Source organism: Schistocerca gregaria, chromosome 2, assembly GCF_023897955.1.
Source record: "Schistocerca gregaria isolate iqSchGreg1 chromosome 2, iqSchGreg1.2, whole genome shotgun sequence".
NCBI classification, from domain to species: Eukaryota; Metazoa; Arthropoda; class Insecta; order Orthoptera; family Acrididae; genus Schistocerca; species Schistocerca gregaria.
In genome coordinates, this window is record NC_064921.1 from 929212969 (window position 1) to 929228794 (window position 15826).

The 15826-nt window shown below is 39.4% G+C and overlaps 1 protein-coding gene across 14 annotated transcripts in view; it reads left to right on the top strand.

Annotated features, from left to right (window-relative positions):
- The window catches only part of LOC126335362 (choline-phosphate cytidylyltransferase A-like), a 135076-nt gene extending 122113 nt beyond the window's left edge, over nucleotides 1-12963 (top strand). For 8 of the 14 annotated variants that reach the window (XM_049998562.1, XM_049998563.1, XM_049998553.1 and 5 more), the window contains 2 exons: nucleotides 9855-9973; nucleotides 12462-12963. In XM_049998562.1, the coding sequence (XP_049854519.1) occupies nucleotides 9855-9973; nucleotides 12462-12594 (252 nt within the window). In that variant the 3' untranslated portion in view covers nucleotides 12595-12963. The remainder of the gene's footprint in view (nucleotides 1-9854; nucleotides 9974-12461) is intronic. The other 6 variants (XM_049998565.1, XM_049998566.1, XM_049998555.1 and 3 more) reach the window with 1 other exon arrangement.
- The last annotated feature ends 2863 nt before the right edge of the window (nucleotides 12964-15826 follow it).

Consider the following 15826-nt stretch of genomic DNA (forward strand, 5'->3'; position numbering starts at 1 on the left):
AACATGTTTAATTCTATATTGAATTTCTGAATTGGTATTTGCATTTGTTGAGAAGGTGGTGTCAGAGTAAGAAAATGTGTTAGCTATCTAAAAGGTCACTCCATTTATGGTGATACTGATATTTCTTTGTCAACCTCTAGGTGCTGTTTGGTAAAAGATCCATGTTTGGCATTCAGTTTGAAATTATTTTTATTTTATTTTATTTATTTATTTATTTTTTTATTTTTATTTTATTTTATTTTATTTTTTATGCTGTGGAAAAGGCATTCAAGATTAACCATGGGCATGGTTCTTCTGACTGAGCTACAAATGCTTTACCATCAGCATTCTGCAACTCAGCTAATGTTCCAGAAAATATTACAGTAATTGCTTTTAAACAGGTCAAATTAAACAGTTTTCCATCCATCCTGTAAGTTAACCTTTTGCCTGGAGTTAGATCATCTATGAATAGCTGCATGACAGTGGCAACACACAAGGAAAACATGTGAGGGCAATCACATACTGTTGCTCAACACCAGTGTTGATATGGAACAGGTCCCCAGCTAAAATCCTCCATAAAGCTTGACAGTTTTTTTATTTGAATCAAATGCCTTAGATCAATAAAGGCAGCTTAAGGGTCTGTTTTGTCCTCTGCATTTTTTCCTGGAGTTGATAGTAGTGAATGTCATTTCTGTGATTCCTCTACAAACCCTAAAGCCACACTGGCTTTCTGGTAGTAATTGCTCCACTAAGGGCATAGCACAATTCTCCAAGCTACACAGCAATAATCTTCCATGGCACTTATTGCAGTCTATGTAATTTCATTTCTTAAATATGGGAGCTATCGAACTATCTGAAATCAGGAAGTGTTTCTTCAGTGTTCTGAATTTTAACAATCATTTCAGGTATGTGTTTTGAGGGGTTCCCTGCCATAATGCCATTGGTATTTTGTCTACCTTGTGATGTATATTTGAATTAAATGGAATCTATTTGTTGTCAGTCTGCCTTCTTTTCCTAGTGCAGTGTGTGCATCATGACACTGATAAGTGAATCTAACCCTTGCCATGAACACTTTCTGTAATTAGCTAATACTTCACTAACAATTTCTCTTTCTTATTAGGGAGGATGAATTTTCCCCTTTGTAATTAATGCGGCTGATTTATTCTCTCCTCCAGTTCGTCGCTGCACCTGTGGAATGGCCCCCTCTAACAAATGTTCATATGCTGCATGTACTCAGCTACCTGAGTAGCTGCTTCCTATGTGCAACACCTGGCTGACTTTTGTCAGTGGAGGAAACCAATAGAGTTCTCATTTACCAAACAGTTTGAAACCTATATAACAAGGAATTACTTTTTATCTTGTTACAAGAAATGTTCTACATTTCAGTTACTGTATAACATATTTACCTAATAAGTAATGGGGTTAGGCAACAGTAATGCTTGGGATGTGGTCCATCTCTTAGACTCTGAAGTCCTTATACTGCTGTCTCTCTTAGCTGTGCCTTGCACGTGAGACTCTCCAGTTTTGTATTTTGCTGCAGGTCCTTTGTCCATACTCTTCCACTGGAGTACTCATGGTCTATTTTGAACTCTTCATTCACATTTTCCATTCCCTTTATGTTTCATATCTTCCATCCATTGAATCTGTTTATGTGGTAAGTTTATAGTCTGCCTCTTAGGTTCATCTCAGTTCCTTCCCAATTACCAGTGTTTAAAGTGATACAAAGACCAGTTTCGTCATAGCAGCTCTTACAATGTTAAAACTTCTATTGCATTAAATTCTTTTATTTTATTTTCCAGTCTCTCATATTTTATTTTCCAGTCTCAGAATACGCAGTTTGTATCAGAATTCATTTTAACTTCTTAAAAAAAGTCATCAAGCAACAGTTGAAAAAAAGGAGGATCTTTAGTAAAATACTAAGAAATTAAATTACAAACTCAACTTTTTGTATAAAGCTATACACACTTAAATGCATTGCTTATATACTGAAAAGACAGTGTCTTCCACCTTTGATTGTAGTTTTGTTTTCCAGTTTTGTCTGTTATGTCTTTTTTAAGTGCTAGATGATGTTGGTGGGTACAAGCCACAAAGCGGTCCAACCATCAGCTGATAAACAAAAAAACTTATGAAACACTTCAAAAGTACTCTGTGTGCTGAAATGATAAGAACAACAACTGAAGGTGTTGCCAATACATATAAATTTACTTACTTTAATCTGTACTAAAATTCTGTAATGTCTAATTTAGTTTTAAGTCGTGAATTGCTATCGTATTGTAAACAAAACATTGTCAAAGACTCTCATTGTTTGGAAAGATATTAATACACCTAGGAGTTGTCAGTTACCAGTTGGGATATGCAGTGCGGTTAGCTCGGAGAGTCAGTTGTTGAGTCTGTGAAGTCTGTCAGTACTGTTTGTAAATAAACGTCTGTAATGAAGAATTACTTGTTGTCGTCAATATGAACTCAAGACCTTTTGCACGAAGCAGACACCTCCTAATGCAACGTTTTAATTTGGTGTTGAGGAGCTGAAATGTTATAATTTGGTACAGAAAGTCCTGGGACGTTATAATTTGGTTGAGGAAGCTGGGATGTTATAATGTGTACTTAAGAAACTTACGTTCATGTTGATAACCGTGCTCTCATAACTGGTGCTTGATTCCAGGTTCTGTGTGTCATAGTATGATGGAGACACTAATTTTTCAGGTAATGGCGTAGTCTAAGCTCCAATAACCGTAGTCTAAGCTCCAATAAACCTTGCAGATGCCGCCACATTCATGGGCAGGAACCAGAATACTAAAGTACATTATGCCTGTGGTCTACATTGTCAAAGTATCAATGAATACAAAATTGTTAGCCAGTGTTTGGCAAAATGGATAAAGGTATTCAATTGTGTAGCTAAATACAGTATCCTCTTTCATCCCTGCTCCAGTCCTGCTCCAACCCCTTGCCTCACGGCTCATATTCCTGCAGTATGCCTAGGTGCAAAACCTGTCCCATACATCCTCCCACGACCACGTACTCCAGTCCAGTCACAGGCATTTCCTATCCCATCAGAGGCAGGGCTACCTGTGCAAGCAGTCATGTGATCTATAGACTAACCTTCAACCTCTCTGCATTTTTCTATGGGTTCATGATACCCAATGAGCTATCATTCCCTATGAGTGACCACCAAGAGACAGCTGGGCCACTCAGTTACTGAACATGTTGCCAAACATGATATTCTTCACTTTAATGACTGCATCGCAGTCTGTGCCATCTTGATTCCAGATTTTCTGAATTACTTAGGTGTCCATCACATACCTATCCCCTTCTCTGCTTCTTTCCTTTTTCTGACCCCTGTCCCTGTGCACAACTCCTCAAACCTCCCAACTGCACCTAGCGTCCTTGCATGCTCCCACAGCAGCACTATACCTCTCTGCACCCTAACCTGCTATCTTTTCATCCTTTCCCCTTCCCACTCAATCCCCCTCCTTATCCCAACCACCCACTGGTTATTCACTTAAAATTTCCGGGCTGATAGGCCGTGGTCGAAGTATAAAACTCTCTCCTGACGTTTAGTCTCCGACTGCGGGAGACATCCTTGGAGGTAAAGCGGCGAACTTCGAAGAGAACTCGAGGAAGCACTGATTATATAGGCAGTACAGAGGGTGCCACTGTCGATGTCTCTGGTAATGCCAACATTCTCGATTGAAAGTAATCGATCGTCACTCTTGCGGTGCAACGCTGACATCCAAATTTTATCCAGTTCAACACCTTCATCTTTCCTGTTAAAATTATTACGATGTTTATCAATCTCGATAGCCCCTTTATACAAGCGTACATAATAATGCGAGGTTTTTGATATGATGCTCGTCTCGCTGAATTTTATTTCATGATCACCTTTCTGGTAAACATGTTCTGCTACGGCCGATTTATCCGTGTGATCCAACGCGGCAATTCCTCTTATGTTCAACAAGACGTGTGCTCACACTTCTCTTTGTGGTACTGATGTAAACCTGTCCACAACTACAAGGAATTTTATACACTCCTGGAAATGGAAAAAAGAACACATTGACAACGGTGTGTCAGACCCACCATACTTGCTCCGGACACTGCGAGAGGGCTGTACGAGCAATGATCACATGCACGGCACAGCGGACACACCAGGAACCGTGGTGTTGGCCGGCGAATGGCGCTAGCTGCGCAGCATTTGTGCACCGCCGCCGTCAGTGTCAGCCAGTTTGCCATGGCATACGGAGCTCCATCGCAGTCTTTAACACTGGTAGCATGCCGCGACAGCGTGGACGTGAACCGTATGTGCAGTTGACGGACTTTGAGCGAGGGCGTATAGTGGGCATGCGGGAGGCTGGGTGGACGTACCGCCGAATTGCTCAACACGTGGGGCGTGAGGTCTCCACAGTACATCGATGTTGTCGCCAGTGGTCGGCGGAAGGTGCATGTGCCCGTCGACCTGGGACCGGACCGCAGCGACGCACGGATGCACGCCAAGACCGTAGGATCCTACGCAGTGCCGTAGGGGACCGCACCGCCACTTCCCAGCAAATTAGGGACACTGTTGCTCCTGGGGTATCGGCGAGGACCATTTGCAACCGTCTCCATGAAGCTGGGCTACGGTCCCGCACACCGTTAAGCCGTCTTCCGCTCGCGCCCCAACATCGTGCAGCCCGCCTCCAGTGGTGTCGCGACAGGCGTGAATGGAGGGACAAATGGAGACGTGTCGTCTTCAGCAATGAGAGTCGCTTCTGCCTTGGTGCCAATGATGGTCGTATGCGTGTTTGGCGCTGTGCAGGTGAGCGCCACAATCAGGACTGCATACGACCGAGGCACACAGGGCCAACACCCAGCATCATGGTGTGGGGAGCGATCTCCTACACTGGCCGTACACCTCTGGTGATCCTCGAGGGGACACTGAATAGTGCACGGTACATCCAAACCGTCATCGAACCCATCGTTCTACCATTCCTAGACCGGCAAGGGAACTTGCTGTTCCAACAGGACAATGCACGTCCGCATGTATCCCGTGCCACCCAACGTGCTCTAAAAGGTGTAAGTCAGCTACCCTGGCCAGCAAGATCTCCGGATCTGTCCCCCATTGATCATGTTTGGGACTGGATGAAGCGTCGTGTCACGTGGTCTGCACGTCCAGCACGAACGCTGGTCCAACTGAGGCGCCAGGTGGAAATGGCATGGCAAGCCGTTCCACAGGACTACATCCAGCATCTCTATGATCGTCTCTATGGGAGAATAGCAGCCTGCATTGCTGCGAAAGGTGGATATACACTGTACTAGTGCCGACATTGTGCATGCTCTGTTGCCTGTGTCTCTGTGCCTGTGGTTCTGTAAGTGTGATGATGTGATGTATCTGACCCCAGGAATGTGTCAATAAAGTTTCCCCTTCCTGGGACAGTGAATTCACGGTGTTCTTATTTCAATTTCCAGGAGTGTATACCCTCGGTGTAGCCAAAGGGTGTCGTGCATCTTTTGCCGACCTTAAAAATTCTTTTATTTTCCTGGTGGGTCTGAAAATAGTTTCCACCCCATACTTGCCTAAAACTTTCCCAATGCGGTCTGTGACCTTACTAATGAACAGAAGAAAAACTTTTCCCTTGGACGACTGTTGTTCGTCATTACTCCTTATTCTCTGCCTAGAGCGAAGTGCTCGATCTATATCCTTGTTAGAATAGCCACTCTTCACGAAAGTTGAGCGTAGATGTTCAATCTCATCTTTTAAATAAACAGATTCACAAAGTTTGTACACCCTGTCTACCAAAGTTTTCATTACACCTCTTTTTTTGTCTAGGGTGGTGGTTTGATTCTTTATGTAGATAACGATCAGTATGTGTGAGCTTTCTGTGCACCTTATGGCCCAACGTTCCGTCCCATCGTTTAATCACAGACACATCCAGGAAGTTGAATTGCCCATTCCTTTCTGTCTCCATAGTGAGTTGGATTTTTGGATTAATGCTTTTTAAATGTGTCAGGCAGGCATCCAACTCCTCTCTGCTCCGTGTGTCCATATTACGAACGTATCATCGACTTAGCGATACCATCTGGCTGGTCTATTACTGGCAGTCTGCAACGCCCGTTGTTCAAAAGTCTCCATAAATAAGTTAGCCACAGCAGGACTGAGAGGACTGCCCATAGCCACCCCGTCAATCTGTTCATAAAAGTTATTATTGTATTGAAAGTAGGTTGTGGTGAGGCAGTGTCGGAATAATGCCACAATATCGGTAGGAAAAATATCCGCTGTGCGTAAGATAGCTTCGTTTACCGGAATCATGGTAAATAACGACACAACGTCAAAACTGACGAGGATATCATCTGGGCCCACGCTCGTTTCCTTTAACTTGTCAATGAAATGAGCTGAATTTTTAATATGACTGTCCGTCCTACCAACATAAGGCTGCAGCATTGAGGCAAGGTATCTAGCTAACTCGTGTGTTGGTCCGCCTATAGCGCTGACAATTGGCCTCAACAGAATCCCAGGTTTATGAACTTTGGGTAAGCCATAAAGTCTAGGTGGGTACGCTTCTGTTTTACAAAGCAGCTTATTATCGTCGGAGCCAAATGAAGACGCTTTCACCAGTTGATTTGTCATTCTTAAAATCTTACTAGTTGGATCTTTCTGGAGTTTTTTGTAATTGGAGGGAACCAAAATATCATTGATTTTTCCATGATAGTCCTCATTGTTCAGTATGACGGTGGCATTGCCCTTATCTGCATTAAGAACAATAATGTTTTAACTCCATTTATATCCCTCAGCGCCTTCCTTTGAGCCAGCGACAAATTACTTTTTGGTGGCTTACATGTACGTAAAATCCTAGCCGTTTCCATCCTAATTACGTCAGCGGACTGCTGTGGCAGCTGACGGATACTGGCCTCAATATTTGCTACAATATCCTCTGTGGGTACGTTTTGGGGCGTCACAGCAAAATTGCCTCCTTTCGCTAGTACAGAAATTTCAACTTTCGACAAATCTTTATCAGGCAGGTTAATAACAGTTCGAGAATTGTCCTCAATTGAACCTCCAGAAATGTTGTTCTGTAAGTTATTGAACTTCTTCTTCTGCCTATTTGCTGATATTTCTGCACTAACTTCCATAGTTTTGAATGTTAGGCCGTCAATCTTATTCCAATCACCACACTGCATAATATTACTAAGAAACAATTGGAAATGAAAAAGTTTACTGCTGGTTACCGCCAGTGCCCGCCACGTCTGATGAATCCTCTCATGTAGCATTGCAGACTCCATACGGTTGTAAATACGATGTGTCTGGGCCAAGCGAAACATCCTCTTCACCTTCAGAAGACAATACCAGCCATGAAATCTTACATTGTATGAACGCACTGGTTACTTCTCCCATGAGGCACAATTGCTTCATGCAATCCGACCCAGTGGTCAGAAACAGTAGGTGTGTGTGGGCTCAAATGTATAGCAATCTTTTCATTGTGCCTGTGTGTAACTCAACATAACCTCTATATGGTGATTAGCAGTCTATCCTTTTGATAATATTGTCATTACTCCGTCCTGGATTTTTCATTGTTTGTTCTTCATAATCAGTCTCTTATGAGGGAGACAATAGCAGTGTGAGAACTGATTTCCACCGTGGGCTTCAACTTCTGCTACGTCCATACCCTACAAGCCACCATACGGCGCATAGCTAGCAGTGTTGTTCAGTTTAAATTTTGCAGCTATTTTCTCCTTTTTCTGTTTTTAAGTAATACGTTAGAGGCAGAGCGGGAATGTGGTAGAACCTTTCGTATGTAGAATTCAACATAGTGTCATAGTTCACACTTTATTATATGCTCCTCCTTTAAAAACTGAAATAGTGTTTTGAATTTGTTGACTTTTTGATAAGTCTTTAGGAATCTTCAGTTGTTCATTTGTTCCCACAGAAGCTACTGGCTTCAAAATTTAGATGCATTCTTTCATGTGTTTAAGTAAAGATTTTAATGTAGCCTTAACTGAATTTTCCATCAGTGCTTGGCAGAACTTGATAACAATGTTTCCCCTCCTCTGATAGCATATATTATAGATAAATTGCAGCCTGTCTGACATTCACAGCTAATATGAAACACTTTATGTTCCATTGCAACAAAAATGTAATTTTGCTTTTATCTACAATTCAGAGCATATCTACTCTTAAGATTTCCATTATTTTTGCTTTTCTGGAGAGCTTCTCATACCTGTCAGTACAAGTTACTGCCACTTGATCAGTTACTGTCATTACAGTAAGTAAAATGTTTGAATGCAGCCCATTCTGCAGTAAACACATCTTTTACTTTTAAACATATTGTGATCTGTAAATATTGTTCTTAATTTTGTAAAGTGTTCTCTGTCGATACTATTTCTACTGAATTGCCTTTTGGTGGCCACCAATCTCCTGTGATGAAGTCACTTGTTTCTGGTCTTGAATCTGTCATAATGATTTTACCCATTAAAATACAGTTATTATGCTATTGATCATCACTTCTTAATTGCAGCTTCAAAGCAGATTTGTTGCTAAGAAATGAAAACCCATGTGTACTTATCATAACAGTTAATGTTTGTTGAGGAGCATTTACATTTAATGCTTGTTTAACTTACAGGGCTCAGTATTTAAAATAAGACAATTGTTGATTTGTTGGGAATGTTTTACAACAGTTTTTCATGTTTTCGATCAGTGACATAGTTTCATACTATTACCAAACTGAATTTTCACTTTGCGGTGGAATGTGTGCTGATTTAAAACTTCCTGACAGATTAAAACTGTATGCCAGACTGGGACTCGAACCTCGGACCTTTGCCTATCACGGGCAAGTGCTCTACTGACTGAGCTAACCAAGTGTGATTCATGGCCCATCCTCACAGCTTTACTTCCACCAGTACCTGATTACCTACCTTCCAGACATCACAGAAGTTTCTCTACATACCTTGTAGGACGAGGACTCCTGTGGAGTGTATTGTGGAGACATGGCTTCATTTGCAGTTTTCAGTTGCTGTGAATTGTGTTATACTTTGATAGAAAATCTAGGCTCGAATGTAAGTACTTAAATGAAGCAAATAATGGAAAAGTAAAAATAGCATTGGGGTGCTTTTGTTAAACTAAGCAGGTTTTTCATTACTAAACTTCATATATGTGTGAAAAGGCAAGTTTACAACCTGTGTGTTACCAGCTTATGGTTTTTGGCAGTGTGTCACCGACTTTTTGCATTAAAAGTATTTGAAAACTGACAGGTGCTCAACAATCAATCGAAAGATGCATATGGAGAATTACTGGAAGAGACAGGAAACAAAGAAATTGATTGGGGAACAGATGTGAGTGGTAGAACTGATAATTAATAGACTGAAATTTAGATGGAGCAAGGATTGCTGGATTCCAAAAGATAAGCATTGACATAATGGGAGGTTGATAGATGATGATAGAATCTGGGTAAAATATAGTTGAAGACCACAAGCCCAGGAGGCCTTTATCCAGCAATTAATGTTAGCTGACTAATAAAGATGATGAAATAAGGATAAATGACTACCCATGACTGAACAGAAAAATTAGTTTATGTTTATTTGACAGTCAGATATTTTTTCTTCCAAGAAAGTTAAGTATTTTTTAATAGCCACAGTACCGTTTCGAGGTATGTTATCATTTCATTTCCAAGAATTTGAGAGAGAGAGAGAGTGTTTTCATTAGGAAGTTTCAAAATTATTTTTACTCTCTACTCATGGAATAATTCATACATTTTTTTCTGAATGAATGATTGGAAGTATCCTTGCTTAACTTCCCTCCTTAATGTATTGGTGAAATGCTTTTATGAGATATTCGGTGAGCGCGCAATTTAAATTTATCAAGTATTTCTTCCCTGTGATGCCACAACTGATAAGTTCACTACATTTTACAGTCGCAAATATGGAATGAAGGGAAAGGGCGTCTGATGCAAGCTCTATCGCCTCCAGCCAGTCCTCGGCGTGATGGCTCACCCACGTCATCTACCAGCAATGATGTTGATGAAAGCACAAGGTATGCACTAAAACAACAAGCATATTTACAGTGTCTGGATGGGCTGTTACTGGCGTTAGATATGACGTATGTAGTTCCATATGATATTGACTTTCCTGGATGTCTTAGCTGACTGAAAATTGAATTGTTAACTGTGACATTTTGGCTAAAGTTCAAAGTTGTTAAATTTTACAGATAATATTCATTTTATATCTTTCCCTTGTTACTATTTTAAATCAAGCCTTGCTATGTACAGTTGTTTATTTGCAAATTTTGACACTTACTTTTTATCAACATCAGATGTTCCAGTTGCTAATGATATAATTTTATTACAAAATCAATTTTGGTTGTGTAAATAAATTTAACTCCAGTCGACATCACAGTGAACTTGTGCATTTTGTTACATTGTTGGTGTTGGTGTAAATACTTAACATGGAGACGACACAGCAGTCGGGTTTTTGTTTCAGCCTTTCAAATCATTTCAATGCAACTCCCAAAAAGTCTCCAGAAAATAGACCTAGACATTTTTCTGAGTGTTTTTGATACTCTAGATAAGATCATTTTTTTGGTGGATGGTGTGGCTCTTTACTAGAATGCTTGCCTGCCATGTGGGCAACATGAGTCTGATTTCCAGTCATTGTTAACATTTTAAACAAATGTCATGTTTCTGTGAAGTGTAAAGTACAATTTCATTTATGAGGTTTTTAATCTAAACAATCTTTCTTCATAAAAAATAGGTAATTAAGAATTTTATATTCTGATCACAAGAATGCACAGACAATGACAGAAACAACACTTTATTATGTCTAGAAATAACTAGTTACAAGAAAACACTTGACGTGGAGTGGCTACACTAGTAGTCCAGTAATCCTAATCAGAATGTCATCATGTAACTGAGGGTGAGGCTGGACAGTCCTGACTCTCTAAGCTGTTGGCTGGACGGTAGGGTGCACTGAGGAGAGACTGTGCCCGCATACTTGATTGGCAACTTCTGTGGCTTGCCTTACAACAGCATGCCTGAATCTTGGGTGTGGAAGCGATGTGGGCCACTACACATTTACAATGCCAACTGGTTTTTTGTGTGTGATGTAATTAGAAATAAGGAGGCATGCATTTTTAATAAAAATGCCTGTTAGGTACATTGATGAGCATATATTTGATGAATTTTATATTTAAATGGTATTGCCATTCACACTGAATTGGGAGGGGGAGGGGGGGGGGGGGGGGGGGACGCAAAGACCAGAACAAGACTCGAACCGGCCATCCACAGATTACCAGTCTCGAGCGCTGCTGATTTTTATTTCCATCTTTATATTTTTTATGCATCATGGAAATGCTCATAACATGCACCTTTGTTTAAAAATTTGCACCTGCCATAAATCGAACATGGGTCCCCTATATGGTAGACAAACATTCTACCATAGAGCTATGCAGTCCATCATAAATTTGAACTTCCTTTAGGTATTAGACACTTGGGAAACTTCAAAGTTGATTTTCGTGAGAACATTTTAGACCAGCATTGGCATGCTTTGGGAGACTGATACTCAAGTTCTGAACTTCATTTACCATAAATGCAAGAAACTACAAAAATCCAATTGCTGTGTAGTGTCCTTTTTAGTAAATTTGAAAATTGCTTGTAATCGACTTGAAACCACCTGAGCAAGTGAAACTGCAACATAATTTGCAACTGAAGCGTTTGCTTTCAGATAATGTTGTCAGTCATTGTGGAAGAACTCCGGCTCATCAAGGAGTGCCCACCTAACCTCTGTTTGGGAGCAAGAAAATATTAAATTTTTAATTAATTTATATAGGGAGCAGTGTGACCAACAAAAGGTCATACTAGTTTTACAATATTTGTCTTTAAAATTTGTAGTAGTATTTTATTCTTGCTTAGGCTTAAAAAAATTTCCAGCAGGCACATTGTACTGAAATGATGAAGTAAGAAATTATATTTTCATGTATTGTTCTCATCTCTGATTCTCTTGCGTGTATTGTTGACATTGCCCTTATAGTGAATTTATTATTGTTCAAAACTAAAGCTGTAAGTTCATTGCTAGATTTTAAAAACCATGTGTTTGAAAAGTATGGATTTCTACTTATCACATGGAGGAGGAATTGAGTTGCAAACAGGCACAATGAAAAGACAGCTAAACATTTAAGCTTTCAAACAAATTCCTTCTGTTCAAAACCTTAAATGTTTACCAGTCTCATCATATTGCCTGTCTGCAACTAAATGCTTCTGGTATGTGGAGTGTAGCAACCCATCCTTTTCATCTTGTTGTTACTCCATTCTGGAATGCATATCGTTTAAAAATCATTAGTTCTATTCAGGGCCCAGTTGAGAAGTTGGTTGGGCAGTAAAAATAAAGAAGATATTCTGTAGAAAAATTAAACTTGTGAAGATAGAAACTAAAATTTTCAAACAGTGTCTCATGTTATACTTCTTAATAATTGCTATTTTTTAATGTACTTGTTTGTGTGCAGAACTGAAAATTTATTCTCTTGTTAGCAGCCCCCCACCACCAAAAGCTGGTCGCTATGACTTCTCCCCCAACTCTTCAGCACAACAGTTTGCTGGCAGACCGTCAGGAGACTTCTCTGATGATGATGAAGATGATGAAGATGAAAGACAGTCAAAATAACAATAAAAAATGTAAATCTTCCATAACCAGAATCTGTTGGTGCTGAAGCTTAGTGCACTGTAAGCTGATCTTTTATGAAAGGAGTGTTTGACTGTAAATCTCCAAAGTACTGTAATATTGTTTTAATTGTTTTATAGCAAAAAAGAATGTAAATGAGCCATCTGCTGTAAACTATTATATATTTAAAGTCTTTTAATTGTTTTAAGTTTTCAGAAAGGCTGGACTTAGTTACAAGTGGCGATTGTTGTTTTGTTGATATTGTGTCTAGTGTTACCTAAGGAGATTGCTCCTAATTTTTTTTCTTATATATTTTTTTTTTTTTTCGCTGTAAGCTACAGCATCAAATAAAATTTTGTTTTGTTTGAATAATGACTGTCATGTTTTGTGTGTTATGATATGCATACTCGATTACAAGCTCCACAGCTTTTGGTTCCCAGTCTTCCTCTCCATAAAGTAAATGATTCAACCACAGAAATAATTTCCCCTATGGTGTGTGCGTTTTTGAACTTATCATGACGGAACTCAGATTGAATAACATCATTGTTACCGTTGAAATTTTTTTGTCCCACATATGGTCAAAATGAGAGAATCTGTCAAGCACTCTGAACTAGTCTTTCTAAATTACTGTATTTAAGTTCTGAAAAATGTTGGTACGTGCCGACACAACTAACTTTTGCCGTTGAATATATGTAGCGTTACACAGGCATGCTTTGTAGGCACAAAGATAAATACTTGCGCCAAAACCTCTGCGTGTCAGTACATAAATTTTAAAAAAAAAGGTGGAAGACGACCTTTTTTTCTCCGCATCTAGTTTTGACCACTGCATTTTCATACATTATCCAACGAAATAAATACAAATTCCATATTGTTCATCTTCGAATGTAGCAGAATTTCAGTGTACTACGAAAATCCGGCTGGCAAGACTGGGATGTTTGTCAATATGGCCAACTCTACATTCTGAATTTTTTCCTACCTGTGAGAAGAGATGGTTGCTAATAGGAATCTGATGAAATTTAAATCACTTACTGTATTCTCTTCACCATAAGAATAATACGAATATAAACATTTTGCCATGTATTCTTTCGTGTTTGTTGCTATCTCATTTAAATCCTGTCTGCCTAATAAACTACGAAACTAGAGGGAGACAACAGCAAACGTGGAAGAATATACGTTTCGTGTGATGTTTATATTCGTATTATTCTTATGCGTAATAGTGATACAGTCAGAAATGAAGCACGGCACTGACTAGATTTTTAAATCTAAGGTGACTAATTTCTGTGTGCAGAATTTGATGTAATAAAGAAGCGGCCGCAAAGATTTTGAAACGGAGAAAATTTTTCGCCTAAACCTCGTTCAGGACATGTTCTATCATACGCAGTCTATTATTTGGTTCTTGTTGATCATTATGAATGAAAGTAGCAGTGTAAGTAGCAACAAATAGCAGTCTCTTGCCATTGTTTCGCTAATGAGATGATTCCTCTTTTTTTTTTTTTTTTTTTTTTTTTTTTTTTTTTTTTTTTTTTTTTTTTTTTTTAAAAATAGTACGTGGTAGTAGCGCGCACAAAAGCAAGCCATGCCGCGATCCGCGACAGGCCGTAAACACGCACAAACAGAATGCGACAAACAATGCATGACACAGTGCAGTAATGCATTTTCATCTTAAGAGTGATGCAAACACCTATAACAAAGAAAACGGCACGTATCAGAGCAAAGCAAAATAAGCAATCGACTCAAACCAGACGAAGCACGTGAAAAAAGAAGGGTACCCATATAAATACGGACGGAGCGCCTGACTCATGGCTACATGGTAAAGCTTAACTGCTGAGCTTACGACTCGAACCAAACTGCTGTAGCTATATCGTCATTATTCATTCGACCTAAACTGTGTCTCATATTACAATGGACCAACTTTGTTTCGATTTGGAGGTGCGGCCTAAAACTTTTCTCTCCCCTTGAATTTCGAGTCTCAAATTTCAGGTGTGGCTTAGATTCGGGAATTTTTTTTTTTTTTTCCTTTATTTCGAGTCTCATTTTTCAGGTGCAGCATAGATTCGAGTGTGGCTTAGATTCGAGTAAATACGGTAATGAAGAAAAAAGTTGCTAGAGTTCGTGTCTGTCTGGCACGCAGTTCTAATCTGCCAGGAAGTTTCAGACAAACTTACACAAACTGATTTGTTAAAGAGTGTATGAAATTTCATTCTATGGACTACTCAAGTTGAGGTACACATTGAGTCTTACCTTGAGCCTACAGAAAGCCCAACATCAGGTGAAGAGTGAAAGCCACACAGCAAACATGGTATTACAAGAGCAGTGACTTGTTACACAACATGGATGGTGCTTTCATATTTGGCACCTGGACTACATATAGGTATATAAACACATCATACCACTGCCATAGTCACATGGTAGAAGCGTGGTATGCAACCAAAATATTACGTCTTTCCTACGGATTCACCTGGCTAGAATCCCAGAAACCACTCATGCAACACACGAAAAAATATAAGGCCATATCAAAAAACTCAAGAAAGCAATGTCACATTGAAGCGGAATAGTTGCAAGGAAACAGTATTCGAAATGGATGTGCATGCTATATCAAGGGATGGTAACACAAATACCCAAACACAGCATGATGTTTACTGAGAAAAGTATGAAATATTCAGTAAAACATTGTTTTGTTATAAGAAACTTGTTCATGTCATGTCTGTATCTCAGAAAAATTCCTGTCCGATTTCAGTCTGCTTAAAAAGCCAACACGTAAGTTAATAGAGGAATGAAAATCATTAATCCTTTAATCACTTTGGTAACTGCAATGTGGCCTCACAGACTACAAGTCTTCTATGCAGCGAAGTTACACTGATCACAGGAATAAATATCATAAATGGGTAAGGAGGCTGTAACGAAATAATTTGTTCATGTAATGATAGAGAGCAGTAGCAAGTTCATTGCTTTTAACAATAAAATTTAGTGCAATTAAATACAAATTTGGAGAACATTGTAGCCAGTGTGACAGTGAAACACCCATTGTATTGAGGTAGGTAAGTACACCATGTGCAGTATGTACTCTTACATTATCATACTGAAAGACGACATTATAGAAACATCAAAGATGTAATGTGTGCTGTCCAAATTACCAGCTATGGGAGAGATGATCATGTGTGAACCCAGTTTAACACAGTGTTTCAGGACTATGTGACAAAGCAAGCTGGGATATTTTTACTTCCCCTCTCGTTTT